Source organism: Euprymna scolopes, chromosome 9 (assembly GCF_053919585.1).
Source record: "Euprymna scolopes isolate OS-2025 chromosome 9, ASM5391958v1, whole genome shotgun sequence".
Lineage (NCBI taxonomy): Eukaryota > Metazoa > Mollusca > Cephalopoda > Sepiida > Sepiolidae > Euprymna > Euprymna scolopes.
The window spans coordinates 136,074,254-136,089,842 of NC_136490.1; the positions used below are offsets into that span (position 1 = coordinate 136,074,254).

At 30.6% G+C, this 15,589-nt stretch overlaps 1 protein-coding gene across 1 annotated transcript; it reads right to left on the bottom strand.

Annotated features, from left to right (window-relative positions):
- Window positions 1–1,597: 1,597 nt before the first annotated feature.
- LOC145284857 (cytochrome b-c1 complex subunit 10-like) lies at window positions 1,598–14,953 on the bottom strand. The gene is made up of 3 exons (XM_080133855.1): window positions 14,765–14,953; window positions 4,134–4,259; window positions 1,598–1,854 (listed from the first exon to the last, which is right to left on the bottom strand). Exons 1-2 carry the CDS (start codon window positions 14,833–14,835, stop codon window positions 4,139–4,141), a joined length of 192 nt encoding a protein of 63 aa, XP_079989981.1. The 5' UTR covers window positions 14,836–14,953; the 3' UTR covers window positions 1,598–1,854; window positions 4,134–4,138.
- Window positions 14,954–15,589: the final 636 nt, after the last annotated feature.

The window sequence follows — 15,589 nt, forward strand, 5'->3', positions numbered from 1 at the left end:
TTCTTTTGTGGCATACAAAACATTAAAAATATTTTTAAGCTGTATCTGCTTTGAAGTAAAGCTAAATAACGTGTGTACTTCTTAAAGTTTACCAAAAATAAATCAGCTAAAATAGGTATGCAATACTTTTTCCTGTTATTATTTCACGCTAATTTATTTTTATACTATCATTCCGTTTACTACATTGGATAAATGCTTTTTGTTTTAATTTCATTATATTTTCTTGTTAAATAATTTGTACCAGTTTTAAATAGATAAAACTTAAAAAAAAAAACAAAAAAAAAACATTCAATGACCGTTTTGGTAAAAAAGATATGGATGTCAGCCCACATCTACAAACTTGGAGCATGTGCGCGAGAAAAGTTTTAAGCGATTACGATTTAAAAACAAATATTTGTGATTCGTGTCAGTAATGTTCTATTTATTTTATTAGAAGTCCAACCCTGAGCTAAATCAACGGCCGATAAGTCAAAATTTTGAAAAAATATAGCACATGAACTTAATAGTAATCAGATCTTTAAATTAGCCCTCAGCTAATTAAACCACCGCCATAAATCGCACTTAATTATTTTGGTCACTGCTTTAGTGACCATTCAGCGTAGGAATATGTATCCTGTTGAGATACTCTCCGGTTACATATGAACTACATACTTATATAAGGTCGTCAACATTACCTACGAGCAGGGTGTTTTATTCAAGTCTGCTAACTACTCGGCGCTTTGTCTCTGATAGGATCGTTTTCTCACGTGGATTATTGTTGTCATCTGCCTTTCCCAGAAAAAAGCCACACACTAAATTCAAATATATATAAAAAGTTTTTTTTTTTCTAATGTTTATAAAACAAAAAGATTTACCATTTCTGTATTTTTTAGATGGTTTGGATTATTCAGATCACTGTTTTCATCTTCATTGTTATTTTCACAACATTTCGGTCGATATAACCTCCGATCGTCAAGTGCATCTCGAACTTGGGAATATGAACAGAATTTCAAAAGGAAACTCTTATTTCATCCATGGTACATGCTACATCCCCACCCACCCCCGGATTACGTAAAGGGTTCCATTCGAAATTCAATGCATATACCCAAGTTCGACAAGATACACCAGAAGGTCGGATGTTACATCAACCAAAATATTGTAAAAATAACACTGAAAATAAAAACAGTAGTTTGAATAATAATACAAAAAGGATTTAACTAAAGAGATACAAAGTTTGTACATTTGTTATTTAAAAGGTTAATCAAGATTAAAAATGTTATTTTCAAAAGTAACGTTTCTTTCTTGTTCACAAATTGAACACAGCCAATCCATAACTGTTACAGGTTGGTAGTGTTGTACAATGTATAGTTTTTCAAAGAAAAATAAAGGCATCGGTATCTGGGAAAAGTCTGTGATATTTTAGATATGTGGTATGCACCACAATGGCATAAGGCAAGGGCCAGCATTTTGACCACTGGGTCAAATGAGTTGCCGATTCCTGGCATAAGGGAATAATATGAAACATATGGAAGTAAATAAAAAAAAAAAAAAAAACTAAGAAATTTATTTTATGTTTCGCTTTAAGATTTGTAAAAGAGAAAATAAAGAAAAGAAAAAATAGATCCAAAAGTTTATTAATAATATCATCTAACATTGAAATATTTCCTTAAAGCATTTTAAAGCCAACATAGAAAAATATTAAGATGCGACACAAAACAAAGACAGAAATTGATTCATCCACCATTTTTTTATTGTCAGTGTAGCAAAATGGTTGTAGAGTTTTGGTGTTGCTACTCGGCATGTTTATGGTGTTAGGTGGAAAATACTGCTGATGAGAAAAAACCCATTCCACTGAGGACAAATTCCTAAAGGTATCTAAAAATTAAGAAAAAAAAAAAAAGAAACGTGTATGAAAATTGGAAAAATAAATATCACAAAACTGAGTTATTTGGTGCTTACCCAGTTTCACCCAATATTAAAAAATTATAACTGCAAATATTTTATCATGTATCTGTTATGTTAAGAAAAAAAATTAAAAAATTATATACCAAAATTTATGCAAATTCATCCATTATTTTTGTTTTATAAAATAAAATTTGATAAATGATTTCTAGTTGCTATTATTTATGAGAACTTGGTTGAATTATGTCCCTTTCACTTAACAAACAGAAAATCAGGGATGAAACATTGTCGTTAAATGTACTTTTGTTTGTTGAAAAAAAAAAATTAAAAAAAAAAATACTTGAGTTTGCATAATTTTTGTTATACTGTCCTTTATTATTATTATTATTATTATTTAAAACCTAACATGTAAATACCTAATAAATTTTTTGTACCATTTTGTTTTTCTTTTTACAAGCAATTTTTTAATATTGAGGTAAAACTGGATCAGCAGCAAATATTTTTAATTTTTTTTTAAATGAATGTATAGAATGTAGTAAATACTTAAAAAGTAATAAAATGTTTTTATTTTCATTTTTGTATTCACACATTCAAATATAGAAAACATGATCATCACAATTGAATGAGGAGATATTATTTACATCTGGTGCTGATTTTATCAAGATACTACAAAATAAAAATAACTAGGGTTCTTGTCTAGAATTCCCTCTATATTAAAAAAAAAAAAAAAAAAAAAAGAAAGAAAACTCTGCATGATGTATATAAGTGTAACTAAAAATATATTCCAAAAATTGTATAACTTGATCTAGGTTTTTTTTTTTTTATATAAGAAAATCACTTTTAAACAATTCATAGGCATTACAACATAAATCTCACAAGTTTGAATTGAGTTATCTTCCTTTATTTTGCTTTTTTTTAAAGATTATTTTCCAAATGGCAGACAAAAGTAACTTATCTGTTACTCATAAAATGTGATTTTCTTCAATGTAACAAGAAAAATTAATGCATATTTAAAATTACACTTATTTAAAAAAAAAAAAATTTTAATTTATAGTGTACATACTCGTCACAGAATGATCTTATGTTCCAAAAATCATGTAAATTTATCAAGTAGTTATTTTATTAAAGAAAATCAAATTTTACGATTTTTAGCGATTAAGCATTTTAGGCAGCCATAGATGATCTCTTATAAAGAAATAGATGAATCTCATTAGTCAAACTGAGTTGTCTACCCTTGAATTTTTATGAAAAAACAAAAAAAAAATATGGCACCTATCGCATGTCTTATTCAGCTAACCATAAAATTTGATTTTCTTGAAATAAAAAACTTAAATACTTGATCAATTTATGTAATTTTTGGAATATGACATTTTCAGATGGATATGTACATCATATAGATTTTTATTTTCTATATATTGTTTTTTTTTTTTTTTTTTTTTTTTTTTAATTCTAAATAAGAACTGAATAATTTCCAAAAAATAGTCCAGTGAATTAGCTATTGTGAATTAATGTGAGAAAATACGAGAAAAACATTTTTAAAAAGAAAATTATATTTGAATACAATTCAAAACAATTTTCAATTTGTGCAGAAATTTTAAAAACTGAATACACATGATTTTTTTCTCAATAGATAACATAAAATGAGCATTCAATGAAAATCTTTTATAGTTGATAAATGAAAATATCGAAAATTGGACATGGAAAACAGAGTTACGTGCAACAATTCATATTTTAATTTTGTCGAGAAACAACGGAACCATAATACTTGACTTTAATTTAATCCATGTCAAAAAATTTCTATTCAGCTGTTCAGAGATTTCAAAATCACTTCCCTATGAATTCCTTTCCTTATTTATAAGTTACTTCTGGCTATTACAATAAGGATCTATGTGCCCCTATTTATCCAGACTTTACACAACAATCCTCTAATAGGTTCTGATCTGGAACTGTAAAAACTTACTTCAAATCTTTCTACATCATTTGATTAAACTCAACCAATCAAATTAAGCAATTTGCATATAAATTACACTTAACCAACTCTAAATGCACATTACTGCTAAGTAAAGTAGAAGTCATTAATTAGGAACTGTGAGATGAAGAGGGTCAGAGGTGTAGAAAAATAAAAATGTTCGGAATTTCTTTTTTTCATAATTTGACTTTAGATCTATGTGGAAATAAGATTTTTTTTGTGAGAGAAAATTCAAGATAGATTTCGCATTCAGATTTATTCCAAAGAAAACAAACGCTCTTACCTTCATTAAGAGTCTTCCTTAAACTTTCTTTTCACAATTGGTACATGTTCAAGAATTAATCTCCAGTCTGTGAAATAAAGGAGTCCAACTCCAGCTACGGCCCCAAAGCCGACCAAAGAATTGGAGCTAGAAAAGAAACAAAGAACATTTTACTTGGAAGAAATTATTAGAGACTTCACAATACAAATAGATTCATATTAAATGCAGTTTGAAAAATTTGTTTCAAACAAAGATATGAAAAAGACATTTTATTTTTCAAATTAAAAAAAAAAAAAAAAAAAAAAAAAAGACTTTATAATTTCATAAAATTTCAAATAAAAAACTTAATTTTGTTAATTTTTATTGCATATGTTTCAATTAACATTTGCACTCCAGCCGCTTGCTCTCATTTAGCACTCCAGCTGCTTTCGCTACCGTTCGAGCTAAACCAACAGCAGGATAAGAAAGTAATAAAATTAAACCACTCTTAGCCATGATTAGTTTTACACATGTGCCAACTAATAGAAATGTCGGCAAATTGAAATGAACATTTTGCATTTCAACTTGCCGGCATATTTCTATATGCATTATTTATCTAAATGAAGATTTTACTCGTTATAAACCATCCTTGATGTATGATTACCGTTTCCAGTTAACTTCAGTGCTATGCGACTAATAGTTTAAGAGTTTATCGGTTAAATATTTACACACAAACACACATCAGTTTTATTTATATAGAAAATAAAATTGAATGAATAATCATGTATGCAAATTAAAATTTTATGAGCACAGACAACCTCAATATCTGATAAAAAAAAAAAAATACAAAAATGTTCCTTTATTGAAACGAAATGTCTTTTTCTCATCAATTAGTTTTTAGTTCAATGATTTCAAAAGGTTACAAAGTACATTTTTTTTTTTTTCAACTATTAAAATATGAAATGACTGATTTGTTTATGAAGAAATTGAAATGCATTTTGGCACATTTAATTTTGTAATTAAAATATTTTTAAAAGGTTCGTTTTAGCAGGTAACCACGTAGTATGGTTAACAGAGCAGAAACTGTTACTAAATGCAATTTTTACCAACCTGCATAATTTTAAACTTCTGAGAGTTTTTTTTTTTCAATATAAGATTTCATTGATATTATTTCTTTGAGAGAGAGAAAGAGACAGTAAAAAATCCAAAATGACCGACCATGTGCTAGTGTTGGGGTTTCATACCTTGAAAAATGAAAACTTACAACTTTAACTGGCAAGCCCTTCCTACAGAGAGTTAGTGTAGAGTAATCCCCATCCGCTTTTTTTTTTTTTTTTTTTTACTATCTTGTAGCAGTGCAGTTGTAGGACAGATTTATTGCTTTTCGGTACAAGCAATATTTGTATATATTGCTATATATATATATGATTAACAAGGAGACCCAATGCTGCCTGGGATTAAGTTTCACACTCCCATATTTTTATTGTCATCAACATCATGAAATCACCCATTTTTCAATCAAATCGATTGATTGCCTGCTCCAGTTGTGGGATTCACTGTGGTGCACCAGGAGGAAGCTTCACATGCCTCACTGCAATGACAGTCCACAATATATTGTCATCTACATTGCACTGGAGAGAACCTACTGTTGATTTTATATGTTGAGTCTTTCAGCTTGTGTGGTAATAAAACTTCTCAAATGCACTTATGTTAGGCTGTGGAAGGTGTTAACGTTGGTCAAAATCGCCTGTTCCTTCTTTCATTAGATATTTTCGATTATTGATACTTATCGAAGACATTGCTATACAAAACCTATCCAAGAACACTGCCAAGCACATAAAGTATTTTTGTGTGAAATGACATCGTATAAATGGTAGATATATCTTCTGAACAATATCATACATACACATTTTTACCGTTCAACCATGAGTGGTCTTCTCGGAACTGCACTTATTTAACTCTTTATCATTAAACCTGAAAAGTTGACCTGGGAGAAATTTTTTCACATTATCTTTCAGAGTTCCCAACCAGCCTAAGTAACATTGATGGTTCTTTGCAGCGTACCAACAAAGTTGCTTTATTTCATTATTTTATTGTAAACTTTCCGGACATGAAAATTAATAATATTCCAAAAAATGTGGCACTGATTTTAGATGGACTGGAAGTGATACAACAGCTTGCAGACCCACATTCCATCAAGGTTTGGTGAGCTAAGCATTTATATTTTTAGAAATTGCCAACAGAAGAATTTCATGGAAAAACTGCGATTACGTCATTTAGTCAAGGAGGTTTCATGCTGTGTCCTAACAGCAATACAAATGAAGTAATCATGCATCAACTGGTTTCTCTTTCATCATAATTAAGACTCCAGATACGGATGTTTTCGTCTTTGCATTGCTCAACAAAATGATTTAAATTGATTTATATGTGGCAACTAATACCAGTCGATCATCTTGTTTGATCTATTAAATCAGTTGCAGAGAAATGCGGACCTATTATTTCAGGTGCCTTACTTTCTTTGCATGCATTCACTGGCTGTGACACTGTTAGTAGTTTTAAGAGAAAGGGGAAATAAAACCATTTGAACTGACGAAAGAAACAGAGGAATTTCTTCAAACTTTCACTGTTAGGCAGCAACTGGCTCTCTGTTTGGACAGAGAAATGTTTCTTCTGTAAATATTGCCAGTTTTAATATTTTTTCACATGACTGGAAAATTTGATAATAGTTTACCACCTTGCCAAAATAGTTTACGATTACATGTGGAAAGAGCAAATTATCAGGCTGCTATTTGGCGGCAATGTCCTTGCATTAATATTAATGCTTCTTCTCCAACAAACCATGGCTGGAAATGTGAAGATAAAGCACTAGTTGTTTATTGGAGCAGCCTTCCAAAACTCAATCAACATTAATCAATCTAGTAAAGTGTAACTGATAGAAGAACAGCTGTGTGTTCGTCAAACACTGCCTTGTACCGACCTTTGCCAGTGTGTAGATTGTTTTAATGTAGTTGAAAAAAATAAAAATAATGAAATGCAGCAATTCAGTAAAATAGACGATTCTGACTCCTCAGATGGTGAATGATAAGATAAGCTTTCAGGATTAGAGAACAATCAATTATTTTTCAATTCCTTTTCTAAATGTATTACTTCATAACAATTTTTTTCAAAATAACTAAAAAAACTCATTCTTATATATATATATATATATATATATATATATATATATATATATTAGTGTTGGGACGATTCCTAATTTTTATACGATTCCGATTCCTATCCCGATTCCTGGAAAATATTGATTAACGATTCCGATACCAAGTACGATTCCGATTCCTAGGGAATTATTGTTTTGAAATATATCAGGTAGTTTTATACTTATGGTCGGTAGTTCCCAAATATGTTCCCTAACTTTGGAAGAGATATTTTATGTCTACAACCGTCGTGTTTTGGTTTAAATAAAATTATTATATAGTAAACTAAACGGAAAAATTAGCAAAATTTATTTTAGAGAAAATTTATTTTACTTAATTGGAATACAGAAAAAAAACAAAGAAAATAGAATTTATCCTTCAGAGCAAAAACAAATAAAATAGAATTTATATAACAGAACAAAAACAAGAAAATTAGAGAATAAATTAACACGATTCATTATTTTGGTCCTTATAATTTACAGATTTAATGAATTAGATAAAAAAATATAGCGGAAGAGAAAGAAAATATATACTAATTAAATATAAAAAAAGATAAATATTTAATTTAATAATTTACAAATGAACGTGCGTAATGAAAAAAACAATATACCACGTGACATGGCGCTGTAGATACAAAATAACCCTTCCAAAGTTAACGACCATATTTGAGAAATACCATTAATCGAAAGTTTTTTTGTTTTATACCAAAAGGTAGGTATAGCGAAAAGTTACAAGTAAAGGAATTTCAAAAACGATTTTTTGTTTGGCTATTGATGTGTATTTGTGACGGCAGTTCTTCAGACCTCCATAATTCACAAAGAGTGGTTAACACCTATTGTTTTTTATTACTTTTTCATTACTTTTACACGTTGTTTCTAACGTGAAGAATAAGTTTAGCCAAACTAATTTTAATTTTGGAGAGAGAGTGCTTTAAAATCGCCGGGGAATGCCGCCTAAAATTTTAAAGAAGTAAATTTTAGGAGTTTAGTGCCTTTCAAAGACGGTTATCATAATTTATTATCATCCTTTAATTTTCTTTTTTCCTCCCCCACATCTTTCCATGTGATTCAGTAGTTAACCAGTGCTCCTGTTGCTGTCAGTCAGCTATCTTTACCTAAGTTTTAATTTCTAGTTAAAAGAATTTTTCATGAATAGAATCAGCATTTTTAAAAATTATTTTTTTAGTTGTATATATTGTATTTACTCTTTGAAGTTAAGGAAGGTTAAAAAAAATTGGTGACTTAGGCAAAAAAAAAAAAGACACTGCGATTTCGACCCTCACTAATAAAACTGCTCTGAGTGACTAGTTGGTAATTTTTTGTTCCTTTTCTTTTTTATTTTGCTCCTCCAATTCATTTGGATGCTTCATAGTTAAATGTTTTAACATGTTGGTTGTGGTCATGTTAGATGGTTTTGTTCCTCGCGATATTTTAATTTGACAGACTTTGCAAATGGCTTTCAACTCATCATCTTCATCAACTTCAAAAAGTTTCCATGCAAGACCTTTTTTGGACTTTGAGGCCATATTAGAAAATTCAGTTTATCTGTAAACAAATAAATTACTATTAAATTTTGTTTTAAAGCTAGTCACTTATTTGGATAATTAATTGAAAATAATCCGCTAAAAAAGACAAAAAGAAAAAAATATAAAGGGATGGAGCGGTAAATTGTACCAACCAGTAGTTAACAAAAAAAAAAAAAAAACCTTATAGAATTTAATTTTTGAAACCAATGTATAAAAGTTTACATAATGAAATGCAAATATGCATTTCTTTTGAATTTTTTTTTTGGTTGACTGTGTTCAATTCACACATGGTTGATGCGGTTCAATATTGCTAAACTATAAGTCTTAAGTAAAATTCTATTTATAAATACTTTTTAAAATGAAATTATTTAATTAATCGTAAATATTATTTAGACATAAAAATTAATTGATTACAACACCTTTTAAAAAATATATATTAATTTCTTTTTCGTTCGGCAAAAAACTGCGTCAAACACTTTTTTTTTTAATTTTCAATTTAAAATTCTAGAAAAAAGATTATATTATTGTGCTTTTAATATAATCAAATTCAGGGTTTTATCCTTCTGGAGAACAAAATTTAAAAAATGGATTTTATTTCAATGAAATTTAAAAAAAACCAACTTGACTGAATTGAATTAATTACCCTTAAATTAACGAAGGGGTTATTTAATGACTTTAGGTTTGGAAGAGATAGGTATGGGGTCGGTTTTTTTGAAACTTCAAAAGAAGCCGACTACTGTCCAAATTTTGCAAACTAATACAACGTGATCAATTTCATTTTAGAGATATTTCTTTCAAAAGCCTTCTTTTAAAAAAAGAAAAAAAAGTATATTGTTCTATTAAACCTTTTACTGTTTAAATAATTTGACTTTGCTCGTTTTAAGAAAATATAAGTTGAAAAAGCATTTTCATTCACTATTAGAAGATTTGTCAGTAAAAAAAACAGTCGCCAAAAAGATAAGCGTTTTTTTTTATTTTTACTCGCAATGTAGAGCCCTGCATACTTCTTTTCAAGTTAACTCTTTTGTAGTTTTGATCACAATAGATCTGAATGAATGAACCTTGTAAGGGAGGGGGCACTAAGCATTGCCCTGTTAATAATGAATTTCTTTGGTTTCTTTTTATAACATGCTACATTTCTCTCTTGCAGTTAGAAATATCAGGAATTTTTTTTCTTTTTTTCAACATCAGACTAAAAGAATCGTAATGAAGGAATCGAAAAAGTAAGGTATTTTTTAACGATGCGATTCCGATGCCTCCCAAAATACACGATTCTTACAATTAACCGTCCCACCACTAATATATATATACATATATAGTCAAAATTCTTCTAAGCATTAAGGTTTGTATATCAGTCAATACGCATGTGTGACAAAATTACATCAAAAAGTAAATGACCGTCCAAAATGAAAAGTCATTCAATCACCAAAAGTATTTGAAAACAGTTTTTCCATCTATGATTTCTGAAAGGCACAAAATTTGGAAACATAAATGCTTTTCATGTCTTTTGTCAAACAAATGTAAACTGCAGTGTTTTACGAGGATATTTGCGATTTGAGAAACTGATACAATAGAAAGTAACGTTTTCATTGATATGGCTTTACACAAGTTACTTTATTTGCTGAAAATTCCTAATTTAATAAATAAACACATTATATAAGAGAATAGATATATCAACTTCTTGTTGATACACTTTAATGTGTTAAACTACTTATTTAAAGTTCACTTTGCATAAAGTGAATCATGAAAATTGACTTTTTCCATAAATGACATGCTCTGTATTATCTCCCTTTTTTTGAAGCAGTGCGCACATTTAGCCTGGAGATCTCTTCAGATTTGAAATCAGCATGAAAAATGCTCCTAGAAACACTTGAAATTTTCTATGAATAAAATGTCTACCAACTCAAAAACTAAGCCCTTTTTTAGCCTCTGGCCCATAGTCTAAAATGTATATACATGTAATTACCTTCATTAACTAAGACGAGAGGGGGGGGGTTCTCTCAGCACCAAAACCAACAGAGTCTCAGCCATTGTTAAGACATGGTCCCTATTGACCAATGCAGGTGCCTGATCCTGTGCAGTTCTACATAGTTCACCCTCCTAGGCTTTGCTTTCTCCCTTAGAAATCGCCTGAGGCTCCCCTAATGGGGAATATAAACAGGGTTACCCAAGCATTTTTTTTGCAGGCCAGCATGCTCTTCCTTTAGAAGAGCACTGGCTTTTCAACCCTTGTGTCACATCATCCATTGGGGTAAAAATTAAAACTTCCTCAGTCTAGGAGTGTTCTTTCCCTGACCATTATGAGATACATTTTACTCCTAGCCTCAAAGGGAATTTCTTAGAGAGTATTTTGTTAAATAGTCTCAAGGAATTACAAAGCCTTGTTTACTCATTTCAATGGATAAGCAATATTTTTTTTTTTTAAAGTGAACACAATTTTTGTTTTAAAATATACCCCCCCCACATCCATGTGCATACTCTTGAGAGCTTCATCACATGTTTGAGAACAAAATTTCACCCAGCGTTCAATTGTTTTGCATCATCACATGTGAGTTAGAAGATTTTTTGGTACTTGTGCAAAATGCGGACAGTGCTGAAATTTAGAAACCCATTCTTAACATGGGGAGGGTATTTTGTAAGTATTTTATACTTTTGCCTAACAATTTAATAAACATAACATACTGTAAAACTTGAATTTAATTTGAAAATATTAAAAGCAATTTTCTTCTCTGCATAAATATCATTTTTTTATGAACATTGCTCCAAACAAGACACGATGAAACTAACAAGAAGAAAGGATTGCACAGACAGATGTCTAGTCACCTTAGTCTTACAAAAGACCAAGACTATAAATAGGAGGAAAACAGTAGCAGGAAGAGATTTCCATAAGCCTGCAAAACGGAAAATTATGTCCCTTTTGAACTCTGTGTCTTATGATCATTTTCATCAAATTCTATTTATTTTTTTTTCTCTTTAATAATTTTCTACCTTATCGATTTTTATAATTTTTGGATATAATCATCTTAAAAATATGAGGCATATGTAGATACCATTGTTTTCCTGAAATACAGTATTATGATTTCCAAAATTTTGTCGCGATAGTGTAGAACCACTTGTTTTACAATAGGCAACAAAATAAAGATGTGAAAAAATATATATATATAAATATACAACAAATAAATGGATAATCTTGACCTAGTCTTTATCCGCCTCTGCAACTAAAAATAATTTGTTTCAAAGTTGTGTTAAGCAGAAGTCAATTGAACGAAAACATGAAATCCTATCCTAATGAAATTAAACGAAACTTCTTCCATTTTTTTTTTTAAAAAGGTATAACACTTAATTATAATTATTTTATTCAGCAGATTTCTGTCACCATCAACATTTTTCATTGTAGAGGTCCACCAAAAACAAACAAATAAGAAAAACGAAGCCGTTTCATTTCAATAATTGACTGGAAAAAAAAAGGAAAATAAATAAAGCTATGTTTCGTTCCATTCCAGATTTTCATTTTTGGTTCAATGTGTTGCTGCTATCTTAATTCAACTTAGAGACGAACTAATTCGTTGGGCCGAATCACACCCTATGGTAAAGAATCGGTTAATAAAATTACCAATAAATTTTACCATAGGAAATATAAATTACTTTTCTACCAACATGGACAAGATTTTTTTTTGTGTTTTAACTTATTTGAAAGTGTTTATGTACTTTGAAACAAAGCCTTCTCCAGCTTTCTGCCCAAAATTAACCACGCTCTAGTCCATCACCTTACATCTGCTAAACTTCTGACCAACCAACAATATGGATTTAGGCAAGCCTGTTCTACAGCAGATATCCTACCTGTAACCTCTGAACATATATACCATACCTTGGACAAAGCAGGGGAAGGTACAGCGGTAGCCCTAGATATATCTGAGGCTTTTGACAGGGTATGGCACAATGGTCTTCTCAGGAAAATCAGATCATATGGTATCACTGGACGAATACTTAATATAATTAAATCCTTCTTAAGAGAAGAATCCAGGTTGTTCTCGACAGTCGTTCATCTAAACAATATGATATAAATGCGGGTGTACCTCAGGGATTTATCCTTGGACCTTTATTATTCTTAATATTCATAAATGACCTCCCTGATAAAATTGTCTCTGAGATGGGTATATTTGCTGATGACACCATGCTCTAAAACAGGCACATGGAGAAACAAATGAACACATCCAATTAAAAAAAAAAAAAGAAATGAATTCTTGTCAGCATTTGAACATTCTCAGTTCTGACCTATTCAGTTCGGCTCTCCTGAACTCGACTCCCGGACATATATTACCTCATTCCAGTATGTAGCCTCATTGATACGTAAATTACTACATACATATCTAAGGAAGTGGCTGAAACACTAGAGGAAGGCCTCCAATCTGTAGTGGAATGGGGACAAAAATGGTTGGTTACATTCAATACTGCCAAGACTAAGCTTGTTTCCTTTAATAATTACAAGAAATTATCTCAAAAATTATTAGCTATGGCTAAAGATACATTACCTGAAAGTACTTCTTTCAAACACCTCGGCTTAACGTTCACAGGGAACAGAAGTTGAAACAAATACATTAAGAGCATTGTCAGGGCCACTACGAGGAATGTTGGCCCTCTCTACCATGCTAGAAAGTTACTTACGCCTGAAAGTATCCTGTACCTCTACAAGGCCACTATTTGCCCATGTATGGGCAAATGTCACATTGGGCTGGTGCATCTAGTACTAGTCTCATTCCTGGACAGGGTTAAAAAGAGTTGCCAACCTGATAGGTTCTGAACTATCATACAAGCTTCAACCTCTGTTCCATTGACAAAATATTGCATTCCTCTGCCTGTTCTACAAGTACTTTAATGGTAGATGCTCTGACGAACTACAAGCACTTGTACCCTCCCCCCCTCAACGTAAATACCCCCAACAAACCCGACAATCAGCAAAATCCCACCCCTACACATTTCTACTCTAATGGTTTCTTCCCCAGAACTGCTAGACTCTGGAACTCCCTTCCGGGTTCCTGTTTTTCAAGTGTAATGTGAACAAACATCTTGCTGGTACATAGTATCTCTGCAGCTTATGTTTCGATAGTAGCCCCCTACATCCAAGTGGTACTGTGCCTTGTTTGGGGTGAAAATGGAATTTAAAAAAAAAAATTTTTTTTTAAATCTCAAATTTGTTTGGCGGTTTTGTTATAATTATTTAAATCCGCGATAACCTCCAAAAAAATCGAAAATTAAAAATATTGGTAGAACATTACATTTTCGCACGACATTTTTGTTTAATTTGCGATTTTTGAGCGATTATCAAGGGTTCAAATGGCTGCAAGAAAACCATTTTTGGTAAATTTTTACGGCGTATTTATGACGCGTATTATAAACACCCCAACCTCTCGATGTTAAGAACGGTTTTCGGAATAAATACCATCCCAACTCCAAAAGTCGTTCTTAACATGAGATTGGAAGGTGAGGTGTTTATTCCGAAAGTCGTTCTTAAATGGGTGGTTGTAAAAAAAAAAAATAAAAAATCCCTTTTTTTTTTTTTTTTTTTTTTTAACTTAATAGACTTGGCTTGGCACTATATTTTGTTTAAAATAAATTAAAACACACACAAAAAAAAATTACCCTTTGGTAACAATATATGTTGTATATTTTTTCACGCCTTTTTTGTCTTATTGGCTCTTGTAAAAATTATCCCAATTACCTTTAAGAATTTTACTTAATGAAATATTTACATTTATACATATTTCTTTATTTTTACTAACTCGATAAGACAACAAACTGTCTCTCCGTTTGTTATTTAATTGAAAGAAACCCTGATGATGCACGTTGGTGTTAATGACCTTGGACTACGAATATCGTTGAAAGAATGACAACAACATTTACAATCAGCGTCAAGTTTTTTTGTTTGTTTTGTAAATAAAATAATCTCATATACTTACGCATTTTGTAACTGTTGGATATATTTGGGGCCTATCAGGCCTTTAACTCGCAGCATCAACATTTTTAGCATGGGGTTGGAAGTGGAAAATCGGTCAAATGACAACAGCCGAATCGAAACAAGAGGAGAGAACTTATTTGTAAGTCACGAAATATTAACTTCCGACAATGTTATGACGTCACTTCCTGTCGCTGTTTTCTCCTTGCTCTTAACAAAATTGACCTTTAGGAAAATTTTCGCTAACCTTTGCATCAAATAAATAAAAAAAATTTTTTCCTTATTTTATTTCTTCAATATATATTTTCAATAAAAATAATTTTTTGCAAGTTAAATAAAAAAGAATCGAATAAAAGTAGTGTACAGATGTTTTTGTTTTTTTTTACATAGGCATAACCACTTATCAAGGCCCAGAGACCCCTCGATAATAAGGGTTAAGAGTGTACAGTAGTCCATTGGACAATATAGTAATTGTTAGTAATAGAAATTGGGTAAATTTGTTAACTAAGTGGAACAGTTTATCAAGAACTTGTTTCCGTTGGACTTGAAGACAACCATATTGTAGTCAGCTGGAAAGCAGGAGAACAGAAGACAATTCCACAGGTGTGCAGTTCTTAGAAAGAAGCTTTTTTCATGGAATCTACGTGTTATATGCATATTTTTAAGATTATGAGTTAAAATCAATTTAATATAACACACTTTTTTCGGTAAATTTTCAGATTAGGTTCACCTCCACAATTTTCTTTTAAATGACGACTTTTTAAGGTTTTTGACTATGCTGAATACGAAAATCGCATTGAAATTTTGCAGAAATAAGTAGTTATCGAGA

Bases quoted from the DNA above. Each gene is read 5' to 3' on its own strand.
- LOC145284857 (XM_080133855.1), bottom strand. From the start codon at position 14,835: ATGCTAAAAATGTTGATGCTGCGAGTTAAAGGCCTGATAGGCCCCAAA. The intron at 4,260-14,764 runs GTAAGTATATGA...TTTCTTTTCTAG, and splicing joins ATCCAACAGTTACAAAATGC to CTCCAATTCTTTGGTCGGCT.